At 37.6% G+C, this 20,643-nt stretch overlaps 1 protein-coding gene across 12 annotated transcripts in view; it reads left to right on the top strand.

The window, feature by feature from the left end:
- The window catches only part of DLG1 (discs large MAGUK scaffold protein 1), a 167,951-nt gene that overhangs the window by 42,745 nt on the left and 104,563 nt on the right, over nucleotides 1-20,643 (top strand). For all 12 annotated transcript variants that reach the window (XM_086468711.1, XM_086468712.1, XM_086468708.1 and 9 more), the window contains exon 4: nucleotides 16,963-17,127. In XM_086468711.1, the coding sequence (XP_086324837.1) occupies nucleotides 16,963-17,127 (165 nt within the window). The remainder of the gene's footprint in view (nucleotides 1-16,962; nucleotides 17,128-20,643) is intronic.

Genomic DNA, 20,643 nt, shown 5'->3' with positions numbered 1-20,643 from the left:
TTAAAAACTATTCCACTACTGAAATTGTTGCTCCGAAAGGAGCCTTTTAAAAAAGATGGGATGAGATGACTCAGATTCTGAGCAACCCTTCAATAGCTGAAGGATCTTCATACGTTATCCATTCTGGAATAAACCTCAAAGATGTCAGCTCTCTTTCCTGCTGTTGTGCGGCCCCTGCCCCAATAGTTCCTGCATAAAAGTATGATGGGACTAGCCTTCTGTCTTAGACCAATAGATGCTTAAGGAAAATGATGTTTTGGAGGATATGCTTAGCCTAGTCAGCCTGGGTCCTACAGGGAACAATCCAGAGTGATAAATTAGATCCTTGCTCCAGCCTGGTGTTTAAACTGGGGAGAACAGTCCCAGCTAATCACACCCTGCTGGATTCAGTCTTTCTCGCTGTGTATAGCCTTGAAAGTGTAACCTTGCATGGATAATAATCTTTATCACTTGAGTTTAGAGCCTATCCACTTCAAATACAAACTGGGTAGAAGCTTTATTGAGGGTATGGGGAAGGGATGAGACAAGGGTGTAAAGCTTTTGGGTCTTTCAGGTCTGTTACTTGTTGGGCTTTTATAGTTCATGATTTTTATATTTGGGATTTGGTGTCTGTTGTTCACTAGAAATCTTTTTGATGGAACTATCTAGGGCTAAATACGTATACTTTTTTCCGCTGTGGACAGATGGGAGCAATACATCAAAGGCAACTTCAGAATAATCACATACTTTTATTTTAAGAGTGGTTTCAGCAATTTTTTTTGAATGCAAAGATCTCACAGTTCTTAATATAAAAGGACTTTTCAGGTCAGACTGGTACTGGGTTTGGCTGGGATGGAGTTAATTTTCTTCACAGCAGCCCATATGGTGCTGGGCTGTAGCTTGTGAAAAACTGTTGATTAACACACCAATGTTTTAGCTGTTGCTGAATAGTGCTTACAGTGTCAAGGCCTCCTCTGTTTCTCACTCTACTGCCCTAGCAAGTAGGCTGGGGGTGGGCAAGAGGTTGTGAGGGGACACAGCTGAAGCATCTGACCCAAAGTGACTGAAAAGATTCTCCATATTTTTTAACATCGTGCTCAGCAACAAAATGGGGGGGAAGTCTTTCCAAAGTAGCTGCTGTTCAGGTTGGCCATCGGTTTGCTGGTGGGAGGTGGTTAGTGATTTGGCTTGCCTTACCTGTATGTGTGATTTTTTTTTTTAATTATTATTTTTTAATTATTTTATTTATTTATTTATTTATTTCCCCTTCACTTATCTTGACCTATGAGGTTTAGCCCCTCGCTTTTGCCTTTCTGATTCTCTCCCTCATCCCTCTGGGGAGGAGTGAGCGAGTGAGTGACTGGGTGGGTGCTTGCCTGCCATCCAGGGTCAACCTACCACAGGCTGTTTCTAGACATGTTAAATATGTTTGAAGGGATGTAGTATTTCTTGATTTTTAGGGATTTCCTAGTTGAGCCATATTCTAATCACAGTACAATCTATTCAGAATACAGTCACTCTTTTCTTTTTTTTTCCCTCACAGAGACATTAGCAATATAATGAAATCAATTTTCTGCAGTAAATTTAACAGGAAGATCAGGTAGGCTTCAGTCTGTCTGCTGCATTTACATCCGCTTTATTGGATCAAATGAAGCCTTGCAAAAGAAACCATTTATTTTCAGTCCTTTTCCTCGTCTGCTTTGAAGATGTTCTCCTGATATTGGTGGTTTCCAGCTAGGAAAAAGTAATGTTGGATTTTGGATTTCATAGTAGTTGTACTAGCTAGTTTTGTAATCTGTCTTATTCTCAGGAGCTTCTTGTGTGGAAACTAAAGATGTACAGCCATGTTCCAGTAGTGCTAAAATACTTTCAAAACATGAGAAGAAGGGGAAGAGATTCTACTCTGAGCCTTTTTAATTCCAGAACATGAAATGGCCTCATACTTGCCTTACAAAGCATGACTTCCTATAACTTTTTGTCAAGGTGTGCTACCATTTTAATATAAGCTACTCTACAGCATTTTACTGTACTTCTCCCCGCTTTGATATTCTTAATATCTATCTTGTTATATAAATTCTACCTGCTGTTGCTTAGGCAGCCTTACCTGCTCCTTGCTCCCCCTTCCTTTGGTGGGGATTTTTTGATACTTGCTCCCTTGTCTGCTACCTACTTCTAAGAAACTTGTAAGACCCCTCCAGTCAATTTGGCTGAAATTAACCTATAGTATTAGAATTAATAAGAGGCAGGAGCTGATGGATGAAAGATATGATTAAATATATTTGAAATCTCACTTTAAATACATTGGACCGCTATCCAGTGGTAATTGCCAGGAAGGTCTGTTCTTTGTGAAGTTTTGCTTCTGACCCCTCTTCAATCTGTCGTCATTTTGCAGCTTGTATTTTGAAGTCTGATTATTTTTGCATATAAAGGACTTCATAACACGGACACCTCCGGGTTCTTTCTGTGGCATGGCGTTACATTTTCCTCCTGAGTTTTGGACTGAAGAGAACTCCAAAAGCAAGTTTACAAAAAGGCCCATAATGATGGTCACTCAGTTGGGAAGGAAAGTATTCTTGTCTGTTTCTTGGCTTGACTTACCAAGGCTTAAGAAGGACCTCATTGGAGTGCTGTCCCAGATCTGTCTTATACTTAACAATTTAAGACTTGGAATAAACTGGGAGAAAAATCACAAACACCCACTGAAAAGTTTCTATTCATAGAACCTGTTCTGGGCTTAAATGCCATTGTGGGGCAAGTTCTAAAAAATGCAACTATTAATCAAATTCCTCTTTCCGAAGTAACATTTCACCTTCCTTCTGAGGTTAATGAGGCTCTGGGATTCTTCAAGATTTTGGAAACTTAAGACAGAGCCAGCTGTATTTACAATATGCTAATTGTCTCATTTTTTTTTTCTGTTATTGGTATCAAATCAATAGAAAGAATTCTCTCATTTCTTGAGAGTTCAGTGATGATTATTTTCAGTACATATAGGTCAGATTGAGTGAGCACTGCAAATTTTATATATCAGAGTATTAAGCTGCTTAAGAAGGGCAGATGCACATTGGTGTTCTGAACTGGAGGGGCAACAGTGGCTGCTGGTTTAACTCCTGCAAACATGTTTACCTGGCAAGCACACAAAAAGGTGCTTCTAAGGTATGGGTACCTGTTAAAGATCCCCTTTAGAAGGGGAATTTTTGGCTCGTAGTGCTTTCAGTAAGTAAACCCGTCTGCCTGAAAGTACTGTGCAAATGATTTTTCTGGCAATTTAGGAGCATGCAGGAACAAACAGTACATTTTTTGGCTGCTTTCTCAAAATTGGCTTGGGTGGTCATCTGATACTTCAGTGAACAAGAACTACAGAGCGAAAGAGAGCTTTGTGGGTGCTTATGGATGCAGTTTGCACCAGACATTGGTGGTTATGAAACTAGTGTTCAATTTTCATTTACCTTCTAGAAAATGTGTATAAAATTACTGCTCCTTGAATAAGGAATTGTTACGGCCATTATATTAGAGCTCTCTGTTAGTATGAGGTAATCTTAAACCAGTATCCAAGCTTCTTTACAGAGATTAATTTTGGAATTCTGTGTATTCTTTCAAGACCATACAGTCTAAGATTATGCAGAGTAGAGGTTAAAATAAGGTTATTAGATTTAAATAATTTGGATGCTGAAAAACATCTTTTTATTTTTTCTTTTGATTGGATTGTATTAAGTATCCTGGAAGTATACCACTGCAGTTCTGTCTGAAGAAGTATGGAGGTTAGTATAGCCTTTTCCCCTTCGGTTTGGCAGTCTGAACAGTGGGAATATTTGTCAAGTTAAACCTTCACTTATGTCATTAAAAGCTCCAGGTCGTCTTGCTGCTTATGAGATTGCTGATTTCTGATTTCCTGTGTTGTGTTGAGGATATGGGTGGAACACGTGGATTGATGGAACAGGTGCTATGTGTGTTCAAGCAAGAGTAGTTAGCAAGTGCTGAACAGAAGCATTAAGTTTCTGAGTGTGTTGTAGTGTGGCTTTTTGATGCTGCAGAACTCTTGTTTCCCTCTAACCGATATTCATACTGCTTGGGGAGACTTGGAAGTAAGAGCTTTCTTATTTTATGACAATAACAAAATTAGTCTTGCTCACTAATTAAAGATCTTAGTGACGTTGATACTTTTATTGTGCACATGGGAGCCGTGCATAAAGATGGGTTACTGCCAAGTAAACATTCAAACAATACTTGAAATAAAGGCAATTAATTTTATGTAGTGTTTTCATAAGGATTAAACCAGTCACTCTTACTGGGAACACTTTTGAGAAAATATGAATTTTTAAAAGTTTTGAATTGGTTTCTTAAGGTTATTGTAGTTAAAACTGTCATTTCAACATTTATATAATGGCAGGTGGAAGCATCCTGTGCAAGAAGAAAATTTAGCTTTTTGGTTTTCTATATTCAGCAAATGCTGATGTGTTCTTGACTATCTGTATGGCAGCACTGGATGAAGTCCTGCACTGTGTGTATCTTGCAGTCTCCCAGTTTAAAAATTGTTGCTTGTATAATCAGCATGGAAATGGTGTGCTCTGACTGTAGGAGCTCAAGCTTGTATGTGATAAGACAAAATGCAGACTGATAAATTGGGAGGTAATATTGATAGATAGTTTAGGAGTTAAGGCTGTATTCTTGTCAACGGCTTAGTCATCATGTTAATAAATTGGTTTTTGTGTTTTGAAATATTAATCCAACCTTCAATTTGAAGCAGAGCAATAGTTAAATAAGTGGGGATTTGACTCTTTAAAGCTCAAAACTAGATTTCCAAGTATTCTATTCCATATGTTTCCCTGTATGTTCATATTTCAGAAAGCTGTATGTTCACAACTGTGTATTTGAAAAGCCTTTGAGTACAAAAAATTGTTTTGAAGAAGTGAAGACTTCATTACAGTTAAATCTCTGGACTTAGCAAAATGTGTAAGAATAAATTTTAATTTTACAAGCTTAAATATTGTATTTTTAAGCTCATGGGTAGCAAAATGTGTAGAAAGTTCCATCTTTTTATAAAGATCAAGACAATTTTGCAATGTAACCGGTTTATTTGGTTACATCTGCAAATATATGGCTGAAAGATTCAGATGTTTTATGTGGTCTTCATCAACAATGTAATCGCCTGAAGTTACTTAAGCTTTCTCTTTTTTATTGTATCTTACTGATGGAATCCTTTGTAGATGTGTAGACAATATCTTCCTCTTATTGATTCTTCTATGCCCACGGCACATTAGAGCTTATATTTTCTGCATCACAAAAAGCTATTTCTGCAACATTCAAGAACTGCTTTTGGCTCTTTGACTTTATTTGTAGTCATGAAATTGCCGTGCATTTGACTGTATGTCATTTTAGTGAGAAATTATATTATTATGATGTGATTAGAGGTATGGAAGTAAGATGGTGTGTCGATCTGCGGTGCATAGGAAAGGCTGTTTTGTGGGATAGGAACGTTCTTGTGTTTGGCAAGAGGCAATACTCTGTGACTGTTTTCCTTCCTTGTACATTTTTTCCTTTTTCATGGGTGGTGTTTAAGTGTTCAGTTGTGCTCTGCTCTATTTCTTCGGAGAAGACACAGTGTATGTGACCCCCAGCCAGCTGAAGAAAAATAAAGGGATTTCTAGGTTCTTCTATCATTCTGTTATACTTATACTTGGGGCTACCCTTGGGTTTGAATGTTCTTGCAAGAACAACTTAACCTAACTTACCTAAACAAAGAAGGTATATTCTTTTTATAGTCTTTGTTTCTTTTTCCATGATGATTAAGCAGTGGAGATTTTTCTTTGGTCCTGCCCCTATTGCTGTACTTGTGTGCAGAAAATGAGCTACTGTGGGAGATAATGGTGAAGGCTATTTGGTGAAAAATTGTAGGTTATGGCACATGGTGGAAAGAAAACTATGCTTGTTAGTATGGAAGTGCTGTCATCTGTAGTCCTTGGGTGTTCTACCAAGAAAGAGATCCTCATGCAAATGAAGTTTATTTTGAGGTTTACTGTGGGCTGAGTTACACATTTTTCTCCAGACATCTTGCCTTAGTTTTTGTTTCATCAATCTGCACATTTATATAAAGATGACTCTTGGTATAATTCATGAAGTTACTCGTTTCTGAGCTGTAAGTGTGGATGCCAGTTTTACACTACGTTAAACTTTCTGCCTCAAGGGGTGCTTTTCAGGTAAACCAAATGAAGTAAAAGGGAGATGACAGAAGGCTGCTACAGGTGTAAACTTAGGTGAACAGCCACATCCTAAAGAGCAGGGGGATCTAACAAGACTTCTCTGGAAGTCTTAAATGCTTTTTTACAATACTGTTCAGTACAATTAAAAATAGAAGTGATGGCTAACACCTTTGCAAAGGTTTGTTAGCTTGTGGTACAAGAGCAGAAAAATTTTGTTTGGATCAAATTCTGTAATGCAATTTGTTAAAAAATATAAATACATTAAAATCCTGCAGGGACAACTATACTTTTAAAAAAGGAGGTAAAGTTTGACTCTGAATACGGCTTGATTAAAAAAAAAAAAAACCACCACCATAAAACAAAACAAACAAACAAACCCAAAAAACCGCAAACAAACAAACCAAAACAAAAATGACAAAAAACCTCGAAACAACAAAAAACCTCAAAACAAAACCAAAACAAAACCGCAAACAAACAATTTTGAAAATTTTGTTTATTAGACTTGTTAGCACACATCTTAAGGAGACAATGACTGTATTTACATTAGTTTAAGGAAAAAAGCTTTTTTCTTAAAAATTTTTTGTTTTTCCCATGTACAGTTGCTTGAAATGAGAGCTCCTCATAACCAAATCAATGTGTAGTTCAGATTATTCATGATTTCCTAGAGATAACTGGGGAAAAAAATAGCTTCTGACTTCATGATGTGTTGAAGTTGGAGAATATTCATGTATTTCTGTAGCTGTTTCTTTATTGCTTTTGGTAGACTGTTAGAAGTTTTACTTAGCAGTTAAAGAACATTTTTTAACATGTGTCAAATAACCTTGAATTTTTAATGTTTGGAAATGAGTATTAAAATATGCTGTAGCCATTCATTTTGTGGTCTGCTGACACTTCCCTGAAAAAGCTAGTGTAAACTGCAGATCAGCAAATTCCCTGCTGTTAAGCTTACAACTTCCCTGGTTTTATAATTATGCACAGCTGATTTTAAAATGGGTTTTCACATGCTCATTGGTGCAGTGCGAAAGCACCTTGCAGGAAGTGTTGGGTTTATCTCTATCGGGCCGTGTAATGAGTCCCTTGCTGCAACATCTTGCCCCTCCCCTAAGCAGCCAGCATACACTGAGCATAGTGGCTCTGCTGGAGTTGCTTCTGTTTTCATGGAGGAGATAGCAGACCAGGCACTGCAGCAGGTGGAGCTGCCTTGGTGGATCTAACCCTGGGTTCTGGCTGTGAGGATCCGAGTATTGCTTTGGGCCGTGAGACAGTTGCCGCCTCAAGCTGACGCTAACATCATCAAATATAAAGCTGACTCGAAAATTTTAAAAATGAACACAGGATTTTTTCCTTGCCTTTTTTTTAAGATCTGGTTTCTAACGTGAAGCAACATTTTTCCTGAAGGATTCAACCTATTCCTATAAAGGCTTATTTTTGAACACTATGGACCTAGATTAAATGTCAAAGACAGGCAGCAAGCAGCGCTTACAGAGGCATTTTTCTGGAATCTCAGTCACGGATCGATTGAAGTGCACAGGGTCTGAAAAAATGTCTCCTAGCATAAAAAACTTGGATTGTTTTTCTCCGATGCTATGCCACTGTAAAGTAGCATGTACCAACAACACAATATCTTTAATGTTTGGATGTAAGGTGGGTCTATAAAAGGACTTTCCTGGAAATGTAAGCTGCATTTAATGAATGATTGCCATTATGTTTAATGTAACTGTACCTTAAATTTCTGATTCAATAGTGTGTATTTTGTTCTGTGCCTTACTCGGTTATAGGAACTCTTGGTGATTGTAACAGAAATAACGAATTATCATGCCTACTGTTTAAAGAACCCTTTGAACAACATTTTGAATTTACTGAATGCCGCATGTAAAATGTCGTCATTCTCCATTAATCAGCATTAATCATCATGTAATCAGTTTATTGCACTTGGCTTTCATTTTCTTCAGCTGTAGAGAATTAAATACACAAGAGACTTGCACTGAGATGCAGGGCTGGAAATGCCTCCTGACATCATATTGATGGAAGCAATTGTTAGTGGCAGGTTTGGGTTTAACAGTGCCCTCAGGCATTTAGTCATTTTAGGACTACATCAAATGTTTAGCTTTCAGAGTAATAAAACATATATAATTTGGTAATCCTCAGAATAGTGAACAGAATATATTCAGTGTTGTGTCAAAAATGCTTTTTTCAGTAAAATTAACACACAGTGTGAAGGCTATGATAACAACACTAAGTACTGAAAAGCCCCTTTAAAATTAAAAGAATATGTGTGTGAAGTTACTTTTGAGACAGAGATTCAGAAATCTTTTTCTTCAAAACTTATTTTGCATATTTGGTGTTTCCAAGCCAGTGTTGGTTATTTTTAACAAAATATAGTTGAACTAGATTTTATTTCATAAATTGGGAACAGTTGTGTGTGTGTGTACACACAGACATATATGCATATGTGTGATGCATTTTTAGAGGTAGATATATATCACAAAACATTGATGCTGAATAAATGTCACATAGGTTGGGAGGGAGGAGTCTAAATTTTTATGGATCTTTTGATAGTGTGAATAATGACTTATTATGAAACTTAAAGTTGAATGCTTTATTTCCAGGAGGGAAGAATTTGCCTTTTTTTGAATCTCTGTCCTTTCATGTGTCCAAAACATTTTTCAGTTGAAAATACATATGTGTTTAATGATGCGATTTGGAAACTATTTGCTATAAAACTAACATTTCTTTCCTTTTTGTGGGACTGCACATCCTTTTTTTTTTTATTGATAAAATATTCTCACATGTATGTAATAAACTTAGGAAGAAAGGCATGGAATGAAAACACTAGCTTGATTTTAATTTTGCCAGTTGAACTGCAGAGCAGAGCTGCTGTTGAAGACCAAACTAAAAATACCCAGCAAACATCCAGAATCCACTTTAGGCATTTTGTGTCAGATCTGAGCCACGGCAGCATTTTTTTTTCTTATTTGTGTGCATTCATCACTTCTTGCCTTCCCCTAATTCACTGCAGACCACTGGGTGAGGGGACTGGAGGGGGTGGACTCACGCTGGCAGTGCAACCACCAGCACCTGGGCAGGCAGACATGAGGAGGTTAAACACCTTGTAGAAAATACAGTCGGCAGAATTCTTTATTGTTAATGTTGTCTGGCTGTAGGCTAGTAAGAAGTGTGTCTTGCAGAGCAAGAAGTATTTAGGTTTAAGTAGTTGTGACCTGCTGGTGGCACAGAGGGAATGTGGGACTGGGCGGTTGGTGGTTTTGAGGAGAAGTTGCGGAGTTGTATTGTACTAAAAAGAAAATTGTGCTCTGAGATTGCCTTTGAATACTGAAAGAGTAAATATTCAAATGATAGTGTGAAACAGTAATACGAGGTTACCTGTTCAGTCAGAAACAATTCATCTTACACAAGTAATCCTTGGAAACAGTGTTTTCCGTTTTCCTTTGCTGTTTTTTTACCATGTATGAAAAGACCCTTTGCAATCTGGCTGTTCCTTCTTTGGTCTCTTTTCTTTGGCGTTCTGGAACAGGTGAGCTTCTTCACTACGAATATTTCTGGTGTTTTTGTATACTTATATATGTATCTTAAATTGGTGTATAATTTCTGGATATCCATGACATGAAGCATTATAGAAATACTTACATTTAGCAGTAGCTGTGCATTTTTGACATATGATGGAACACTGCGACCTAAATAAACATGTTCTAAGCAGTTTTATTCAAGATAGAATGTCAAACTGAAACTGTTCAGGGGGTTGAAATGCCTTATGTTTTTGTCTTAGCTCGAATTCTTAAAAGAAAACTTAGTGCTTTTATTTGAGAATTAAGTTGTTACACAGAGTACTGCAAAACAAACCCAAAGATCAAAAAACTATTCTAACATGTCAAGTCATTCAGTTATCACATGTTGGGGCCTAAGTTGAAAATAATACTGAATGTCCTATTCTGTGGTCAGTGAAGTTGTTCTGAAAATACACGTATCCTCTTTTCTTACATTACTGAAGTCTCTCTTAGGCACAGGCTTTCAGCTTTTCAGTGTGAATTGATGTTCACCTGCAAAAAGACTTTATTTGGCTTTCATAATCTTCCTAGTTTTTACAAATAAAGTTTTGAAGTTAATTTCAGTTCTGCAATACTGGAGCATACCTTTCGTTCTGTGTCTTCTCTTTTCCTCCGTGAGGAAGGCACTATTACTTTCCTAGGGACTAGTTTCTGGTTTAACACTTATGCTAGACTGCAGGGAAGACTTGTACAAAATGCATTAGCATCTTAATATACTGTTTGTTTTGGATTAATTTTGTTTTAGCAAGATTAAGCAACATCTAGCTGTGTTGTTGCTTCTGTTGTTAGAGCTTATTTTCTGCTGAATGATGTCTGGAGGTATTCAGAGTTGTGATGGTTGGTTTTTGGAGAGATGTGAGGAGAACTGTGGGTATTTAGATTTTTCTACTGATTTGCTTTTGATATACTGCATCCTAGTCCTTTTATGCAGGAGTGGAGATCTTGAATGTCCAGCAGTGTTTCCCAACAACTTCAGTTGCTAGAATGGTCTTTTGAAGGGTCCTTTTTTTAGATTTAGTTTAACTTCTGAAGTGGAGCAGTGGCTGAACAAGGACAAGTATTTAAACTTGGGGAATCAGGTGCAAATGGTCTAAAGCTGCTTGGTTTTATCATGCTGCCTGTTCATACTGCATCAGAGAGGGTCTGGCCCTGTAAGCTTCTATATATTTATTGTATTCAAATGATAAGACTTATTGATTAAAGTCCTCACTTAACCTCTTTTGACACATGGGCTGGCCTTGTACAGTGGAAGATAGAACTTACTGCGGGACAGACCGTATGAGTTAGGCTGTGTGTTTTCCAGAGTTTTGTTTGTAGTTTTCGTTGCTTGAAGTGTGCAGCAACTTGGCAGTCATATTGCTGTGTGAGTGTGGGGGGGTAAAATCTGGAGGAGGAGGGAAGTGAGTATAAGAAGGTCAACTTATGAACTTTTTAACTGTTTTTAAAGCACTTTTTCATTCTTACGTTAAAGCTGGTTTACCACTAACTTTTTTTCTTTGTAGAGAAGATACGTTACTGTGCTTTCAAATTTATTTTCACATAACAGTGGATTGATGTGTACATCTAATATGAGTTGGACTTTGATATGCGTCCCATTTTGGAGAACTGTAGTTAGTGCTGCCTTGCATTTCATCATTAAATTATCCGGTAGTTAAGGATGTTCTTGCATAATTAATTTTCTGTCTATGAACATGGCATTCTGTATGGCTTGAATCTCTGGAAAAACAGCGTTGCATGCTCTTAGGGATATGGGTCACCAGTTTAGGGCATGGGATTGTTTAAGTCTTCTTTAATTTCTGCTCATTTCTGTTTCAGTAAAATTTCTCACTAGAGCATTTTCAAAAAAAGAATTAAAACCACAACTTATTTCAAGGGGGTAGATTATATATGAATCAGTTGAAATGTCTTCTTTTTAAAATATAGATAAGAGCTTAGTGAGACTAAAGTGAACCCTTTTTTATAATCAGTTTCCTAAAGCTTTTCTGTGCTTTTTCTGTGAACAGGTGATCTCTATTCTGGAAAACAGTGCTATAAAATGTCCATAAAATCCTTGTTTGTCCCACACATTGTTGCAGATACTTTGTTCGTCCTTATTTTTGTCTAACTCTGTTAGGCATGGGAGTTGAAGCAGGGAGGCTGTGGGCCTGAACAATTAACATGAGAATGATTTCACTGTGGTGAATTTGGACCATCTTCTTGTCTCATGTAAACTATCACTGGGTTATTAAAGAAAATGGATTTTTCAGTAGTTTACACCAGTAAATAATGTAGTCTGTAGTGTTTGGTGACAGTTCAAAACTCATTGAAGGTGTAATCTAGCCTGAAGAAATTTTAACTATGTTGCATCAGAAAAGAAATGTTTTTAATTAATTTTGTCAGACTTGTGTACCTGTAACTGAATCCTTTGGAGCAGCATCGCTGTCAGCAGTGTGTGTTAAATGTTTAGCACTTGGTTGCTTTGGACTTCAAATTATGATTATAAATTATACAGCAGTCCATAAATCTTCTTAAAAAATAGTTAAATTGCTTGGCTACTACCTAGCTGAGTGCTGGGAAACTTCCAAGGCATGCAGCTGAGGCAGTCTGTCTGCAAGTTCGGAGCTGCTTTGCCGCACCTGCCTTTTTTCTTTCCTTTGATCTGTCTTGCCCATTGCTTGGCTGGCCCTTCTAAACTAGGGTCTCCTTGGAGCCTGGATTTGGGTGCAGGATTGAATTCTCTTGGTTGTAAGCAGAGAAATGGTCTTCTGCTAGCTGCTATGAGATGGGTTGGTCCTACTCTCTACCTGCTTTTCTCCCTATTATACCAGCACTGCTGCATGTCTCATCTTGCTGTGAGCTGCTCTAGGGAATTGGAGAAAAATTAATGTTGCTGGAAGAGGGGAACAAACATTGTGCTAGATTAGCTTGCTGAGCCTGCTCGCTGTCTGAACTCAGATGTGTACTAGCAGCAAGGGGGGCAGGGAGACATAGTTGTACAGCTCGACCAAGAGGGACTGAATGGGTCCTGCTCCTTTAGAGAGCAGCTGTCCTTCGAGTGAGCTAGCCTGCGTTGTGAAACGGTATCTATAGGCTCCTATGGAGGGTAACTTGCATGGGATTCTACTTCATATGTAGCAGCAGAATTAACTTGGCATGACTGAAACAGTTGCGTGAATTCTTGTTCGAGGGATGGCAGCTCCTGGGAGAGGAAAGGAATGGACAATTTTGAATGGTGGCTGTTTGACCATGCCAGATTACTCAAGTGCGCTACCTCAGTCAAAAGACATAGTGTTTCAGCGGTGATGCTCTGTAGTAAAGTAGTACAAAACACTTCCATTTCTGTGGAGAATTAGCTGTTTCAAGGCACAGTAATTTGCTTTACTTGAAGCACTTTGCTCAAAAGTAATTTCTGCAAAGGGCAAGGATAGAGTTGTACCTTTCAGAATAGTAAGTATTGTGGATATTATGTTTTCATATGCTCCGTGTCCTTGTCTTCTGTTTGCACTTTGAAATATTATCCTGTAAGTATTTCAGTTAGTGTATTTTAAATGCAAATTCTGGGGGTTTTTTTAGTAATTTCAAGTTGGGAAGTATTTTGCAAATAATAGTAAAGTCAATCTTGAATATCGCATAAATATCCAATTAGCAGCTCACATTTAAGATGGTTTTTTTTTTGGAGAACCTTATAGCTCTTGCCTTGCCAGAGCCTTGGTATGTAAGAGAGTCCTTTACCCCACAACATTTTTTAATTTAAATAATGACATACTGATCTATTAAAAAATGTGTACACACTATGTTCTTGTGAGCACTGGTACATTGTATAATGTAAACATGTGTTTCTTAGAGAAATCTAGAGTCTGTTTACACTCAGGTGTGTCCAAATATCAGTTTCTAATAAATGTGTCTGGTTTAAGGAAAAAAAATAGGGTAATTCTGTGCTTTGCCTAATGGTATTGACTGTTCTGTAAAAGAAGTTAATTTTTATTGACCTGTAATTATTTCATTAATATCTCACACACCCACACCCCCCCCACCCCCAAAACTGGAACGATGCCGTTCTAGCTTTCCACATGGTCTTGTCTGAAATGATCTGGGAAATTAATCCACTTTCAGATCACTTTTTTCCTGTATTTCATAGTCAAATCAAAGCTTGAGATCTGGCAGGGACATTTTGGATCACAAGTCCAGCCAAATACTGCCTTCACCAGAAGAGCAGGCACCTTTAAGCTGGCAGAATTCCTACTTTCTCGGATGTTGCAAGACATTGTCTGTGCTTCTTGAAGCTCTAATGTTTATTTTCTCTAATTTTCAATGTGGTCTTATTTATGCTCTGATAATGTTCCACTTGTATTTTTGGTCAACACTGTTCTTTAAGTAAATGAGAATTCTTCTCTATTTCTGATGATTAACATGGCTGCTCTGGAGAGTTAATGTCAACTCCTTTCAGGGTTTTGTTTTGATAAGTTAAAAACAAGTCAATGTCAGAAAATAGATGAATGGCAGGAGTCTGAGGCTGAGCAATCTAGCATCTTAGTGCTGCAGGGAAGGGAAAGAAAAAGAACTTTTGTCTCCTAGTAGTGAGATATTAAGTTGGCTTGGTCATCTCATGAAACCTCTCTGAAGATTTGAAAAATTTGGGCTTTTGCAATTTTTCACAACTGTCTGCATTTACCACCTCTCCTTTGCCATCCAGCTAAGGAGAAGGTATAGCAGTGTTTGGAGGTTGATGGTTGTTTAACAGAAGTCTTAATGCTCTTGCTTTCCTCTTTGGAATTATTTCTTCTGCCTTGTGCTTCTCTGCTAATAATTGTTAATTTTTGAGAAAATATACTTGAATTGCTTCTACAGTATAATTTCTAATACTTCAAAAGCATAATTTCTCATATAGTAGAACTTGATCTCATGTGGTCTCAAGAATGAAGGGTTGAATTGAGTAGGGTGGATAAAGATATTTTTTTTTTTTCCCCTAAGATTTTGTTAAAAGTATAAAGATAAATCGGGGTTATAACTTTAGAGATTTCTGGCAGCTCATCAGTCACTGGCTAAAAGAAACTGTGCATCTTCAGTGCCTGCCTGTATATGTGATTGGGTTTGTTGCTGGTTTGGGGTTTGGAGGCAGGGGATGATGTGATGTAGGGCAGGCTGTGACTGGGTAAAGTGCAGTGGGTGATGGAAATGTAGAGCCACAAGTTGTTCCTTCTGAGTTTGTAAGGGAACTTTGCTGGTTGGCAGAGCAACGTGGCATAGGGTAGAGAAGAGCAAACAAATCCTTCCTCTTTCAGCCCATCAGTATGTGACCAGTTGCCCCATTGAACGACTTCTTTACTGCCAAACTCTGCAATAGTGCTGTAGAGAAGACAGAATAGACTGATGTGTAGCTGACTTCCAAAAGAGAGAGATCCTGCCTGATTTCCTCCCTCCTTTTGCACTGTCTCTGGTGTTCTTTGAGTTGCTTGCCTTAACCTGCAATTGTGTCAGTAATCCAGTACAAGTCTCACCCCGTGAAGGAGGAGAAAAATATGGGCAGTTTCCTGATGAACCGAAGAAAGGAGGGAGAAATGGTGCCTTCCCCAGGTTTGGGAGACAGGGAAGAGTAAGATATTCTTGTTGATAGGAGTTTAGCTGCCCTATTTGGCCATGCTTAGAAATTGGTTTTTGCTGGATAGACAAAAAATTGTCTTCCTGTAAGACAAGCACACAGAGTTGGGTGGACAGAAAATGAATGGCTTAAGCATTACAGGAGCTGGTAACTGATAGATCATTTCAAGCAGTTTCTTTGTAGTTTATCCTGTAGACTTTATAACTGTAATATTTCAGGGCTTTTCTGTGAAGGGCACAGATCTTTATGGTAGCCTGAAATAGTACTTGTATGTAACTCTTAAAAGGGTTATGCACTGTTTTTCAGGTACTGCCTTGGTGTGGTGTTCATGTGGTTATAGACAAATGGGTTACTTGCACTGATCTAGTGGAGTACAAAGTATAAATGACTTACTAAGATGACTGTTTTTGACTTAAGCTGTAGTACATAGAATCCTGTTTAAAAAAAACCAAGAAAATGTGTTCTGTCCTAAATACACTTCAATAATAGGAATAGCTTCTCCCAAGTTTAAAATTATTATATGTTTAGAAGGTTTTTCTGTGCTTTTAATGACATGACATGCTTTCCCTCTAAACTAGTAACACCTATGTATGTACTCTGGAATATTGTAGTAGTGTGTTAAAACAAATGTGGTTATAAAATGTTGGGATGCATCTTATGGACACAGTAAACCCTGCTGGAAAGAAAGTTACATGACTTCAGCTTTCATCTTCAACTAGCAATAAAATGCATGGACTACCTGAAATACCTCAGAATTGTCTGAGACTACAATGGTGAAACTGGGGTGAAGCTTGTGTTTAAGTATGTTTGTAATGTCAGCCCATGTTAGCTCTGGAGTTTGGAGGTGCTGGATGAGCAGTTAACTCTGCAGTCCAGAGAACAGGTAGATATTATGTATGCTCCTGATTTCATTAATACCTTTTAGTAGGGATCTGCAAGTGTGGATGCAGCACAGTTTGACTAGAATAGATCCCTGGTGGCTAAGTAATAGGTTCTGGTTTTTTAAATTGAATGCAAATTAATGAGACTGAGATGGAATAATGACTTATGTTTCTGTTTGAAACTTGTTGGGGAAGCTTAATCTGTCTAGTAGCAAAACCACATTTTATTGTTTCATAATGAGTTTAGCGGTGAATGAATGAAATGCTACATCGATACCCCAGTATAAAAGCTGAAACTCTTTAGCTGACAAAAAATGCTTTAGGCAGATGTTCTAAATTGGAAGTATGGAAAAATGCTTTTGAGCCTGTTTAAGGGCAGGACAAGGTGATACATTTGGTTAGTACTGAGAGTTTCTGCTATTAGTGAATAATGTAGTGTTAAAGTGTTTGTAAGAAAAAACTAGTAAAGGGAAAAGTTCTTTGGAAAAGGGGTTTGGGGACATGTTACTGTATGCAAATAGACAAAAGAAGATTAGGTAGCTTTGTAGTAGTTCTAGGTGAGACTAAAGAGGCTGGAACATTTTTAGACAGGATCAGTCTTTAAACTGAAAAACCTAATTAAAACTTTTATTTCTAGATTTTATTGCCTTGAAAATCAGCAGGGTCAGAAAAACAACTATTTCTGCCTGACCTAGGTCTTCTGGATAATCTTTCCACATTTCTGTGGTGGACTGATTTTTTTCTGTAATTGTTTTATTCAGAAATACCGTTACCAGGATGAAGATACACCTCCACAGGAGCACAGCTCTCCACACATTACCAATGAGGTGACGGGTCCAGAGCTGGTTCATGTATCAGAGAAGAATCTGTCACAAATTGAGAATGTCCATGGATTTGTTTCCCATTCTCATATTTCACCAGTAAAGGTAGGCATTTTTAAAGTTATAATAAGGGTGAACTGTTTTGATATTCTCCAGGGATATAATTTTGTGGGGAAAAAAATGCATGAGATAAACCTGCTTCTGTGTTTTTTATGGAACTGCTAATTTGTAAAATTCACTTTGTAGATGTTAAGGTGGGTGATATTAGTTCCACGCATTCTGACTACATGTGCGTGACAGTAAAATGCTCAGATAACAAATGTAGTTAACTTGTTTAGTTTTGAGGGGCGCTATAGTTACTGCTGTGGCTTATGGCTTGGGTTTTCTATCAGGATCCTGTAGAATCAATTCTCAGTTTGTTACTAGTAAATATTTAATTGAGGACCTATGTGAAAAACGTAGTAAGCCAAAGGTAATATGTCTCTGGAGTTTTTCAGCATGCAGCACCATTATTCTCAAGACAACTCCAGTAACTTCAAGACAGATTTAAAACTTAAGAGGACAAACCGAGTGTGAGGTTTTGGAGGGGGTTGTAGCAGGCAGTTTAGTTTACTGGGTTAGTAGGGTGATGTAGCTTAATTTTTCTGAATAGCGTAATATTTTAGTGTGCCAGACTAAATGCTGTTTTCTACAACACCTCTGAGTCCTTATGGCTTGTTTTGAGGAAAAAGTGGAGAAGTGGTTTGATACTGTTGAGTATTTGGGCTTTGGAATGATGAGATGGGCTTACATTGTGGTAGGCCTATAGCTTGGTATTTTTTTGTATGAATTGGTGTGTGGAGGTATGCTTTGTGACTGAAATTGGCAGTGTACTGTAATGAGTGCTGCTGTATTTTAAGAAAAAGGTTGTTTTGAACCTAGTTACGTATCAGGAATTTTTTTGTATTATGAAGAAAAATCTTGTTGGATGTATCTGCTCTTTTTAATTGACTTGTAAGGATTCTGTAGAGGAACCAACTGTATTGGGTGAGTGTGTTTAGTAACTGTGTTCAACCTTTTCTAAGATTTTTAAAATGTGTGTGTCGGTATTGAACACAGTTGTTTATTTTGACTTGTAGCTCCATAATGAACTCTCTGTGTGTTTCTGTGGTCTTCAAGAGCTAGACAAGCTGAGTTCTTTAAGCCCTAATGAATAACCTTTTTCAAGTGAGCTATATTAACCTCTCAAGAGCCTTCTAAGATTGCTAATATGATGAGCCTTTAATTTTTGAGAATGGCTAGGACCTCATTCTTCTATTGCTTATGAAGGTAGACACACAGTAACACACTTTCACATGTCTTAATTCCCAGAATCTATTGATATTCAGAAAGTAATACATTTTGTGCAACCACTGGGGGGGGGGGGGGGGGGGGGGGCAGGGGGGGAATCCTCTGCCTCTGGGGACTTAAGGTCAACTGTTTATTCACAAGCTTTTCCTAATTCATAACACATTTAGTCTTGCATTTCAGAAAGCATAAAAGGATCAAAAAGGTAGAGAGGCAAACTGTGAAACCGACTGTAATAACTGATCAAGTATAATGAATTTCATGAACAAGAAACTTATAGAAATAAGTTAAAAAAATTGTAGAACAGATATGTGAGACTGAAGATCTGTTTCTTGGAACTGACTAGGTGTTATTTCATTGTACTTGGGACTGTTCAAAGGGCTGTAATTACCTTGGTTTCATTCTGGCTGCCTGGATCTAAGGGAATCCAAACTATTCAGCATAGTTCCTGTGTAAGTCTTTATTACAGGTTATTTTTGCAATAGCCAACTACAGAAATATAGAAGCGAGGATTTGATATTGGCAATATTAACATTCTATGGAAGATGACTTGGTTTCTTACGTCTCTACAGTGTGACCTCTACCTTACAGAGATCCTACCAAGCAGTCTCCACAAGCGAGGCTTGTGTTTAGAGTGTTATATGCAACCCTTAACTATCTGTTGCAATTGAGCTTTATCTAACTACTGTAACTTTCTGTAAAGACAGTGATGTAAAACCCAGAACAGTTTTACAGAAATAGATATGAATGATTGTGCTCTGCCTTCCTCTGCTCAGACACGATCTAAGCTGAACATTTTTTAGTTTTCTTGGGGTGTGTTGAATATGCAACATTGCTGCACTGTTATGCAAGAAAGAAACCATGTTTCATTTAAGCTATTCTGGAAATAGAGTTAAGCAGCATGTAAGTATAATTACAAAATATGATGAGGCCTTCTAAAAATACTGTGTATCTTAGGTCTCAGGAGGATTACTATTCTCTTCCTCAAATCAGTAAGTGGTGAGAAATCACCCCTTGATAGGAAAGAATGTGTGTAAGAGTGTTATTGTGCAAACTCGTATTACTATTTATACCATACCTCTGATTATTTTCATGTGGCTACCCTCTTTATTAGTTTCAAAGCAATGTGTGGTAGAACTGAAATTTCTCTGAGCTTTGCTCGCCTGAAAGCGCACCCTGGGGTTGGTGCTCCAGCTTTCAGTGGTTTACTAGCGTTTTGCGGAACTTTGTATTCTGGTGCTAAGTTGGCTGCTGGCTTTCTTCTCTCTTGAAGAAGTTAACTTCTTTGCATAAATTGTTTCTAATCAGAGTCTGACATCTTAAGATATTTGGAGAAAAGGTTGCATCCATGCTTTCGTAGGCCGTGGGAGTCTTTATGGGACCTTTTAGAGTAAAATGCCTTTGAGCTCACAAAATTTCTTCTTGGTCAGGAGACTATTTCTAAAGTTATTGGAATAAATACTGTTCAAACTTGAACTTGAGTATGTCAGAAAAAAGCCAAGGTCCTCTCTTCTTTTGGCCTGATGATGTGCAAGACTTTTATAGTTTTGGCATAGTGTGGGCTGAAAACCAATTTAGCAACAGCAGCTCTGAGTTGAGTGCTTTGTGTGGTTTATTTGGAAGGTTGGCTCAATGCACTGTGTAGGGACCAGGTCTTGGCTAACATACAAGATCTTGATTAGCTTTGTTCAATAGTATATTTGCTTAAGGAAACTAAGTGTAATAGAGGATGTTGTGTTTATTACACTAATAAAATAATAACAGATTTTTTTTAAAAGAATATAAATGTTAAATACACTTGGAATTTCAAATACAGAGTTATTAGTTTGAAGAACAAATGTAGACAGTTTTATGATCATATGCTGCTTTTTAAGAAATGCTGAAGAGGGCAGTAGAATCAGATTTTGAGGAATACCTTCTTTTATAGCAAGCCCTCTGCTGTCTAGAGTAATAGTCCAGAACATGAATAGAAGATCGTGAAGAAGGGAGATGCCTGGTTTTAACTAGTTTATATGTTCTCAAGAGAAGCTTTTGAGTTTTCTAGTACTTAAAGCAGCTTTTACAGTTTGCTTGGACAGGTGGATGGTTTTCAAAAAGCAGCTTTCAATGACCAATAGTGACTACTAGTTACCAAATGTTGCACATTAAGTACTGTAGTAACTCAGGGTGGTTTATCTTCTTGACAGAGGGGTGGGCTACGTCAGATTCGGGTAGGGTTAAGATACCGCATGTTTGCAACTAGCATGAAATAACTGATATGAGCTGTACTGATTTAAAGTTTAAACATAAAGGGCT

The sequence above is a fragment of the Leptosomus discolor genome, chromosome 7 (genome assembly GCF_034619465.1).
Source record: "Leptosomus discolor isolate bLepDis1 chromosome 7, bLepDis1.hap2, whole genome shotgun sequence".
In the NCBI taxonomy this organism is placed as follows: Eukaryota; Metazoa; Chordata; class Aves; order Leptosomiformes; family Leptosomidae; genus Leptosomus; species Leptosomus discolor.
The sequence above is the reverse complement of the archived record's forward strand: the minus strand, read 5'-3'. Positions and strand labels throughout refer to the sequence as shown.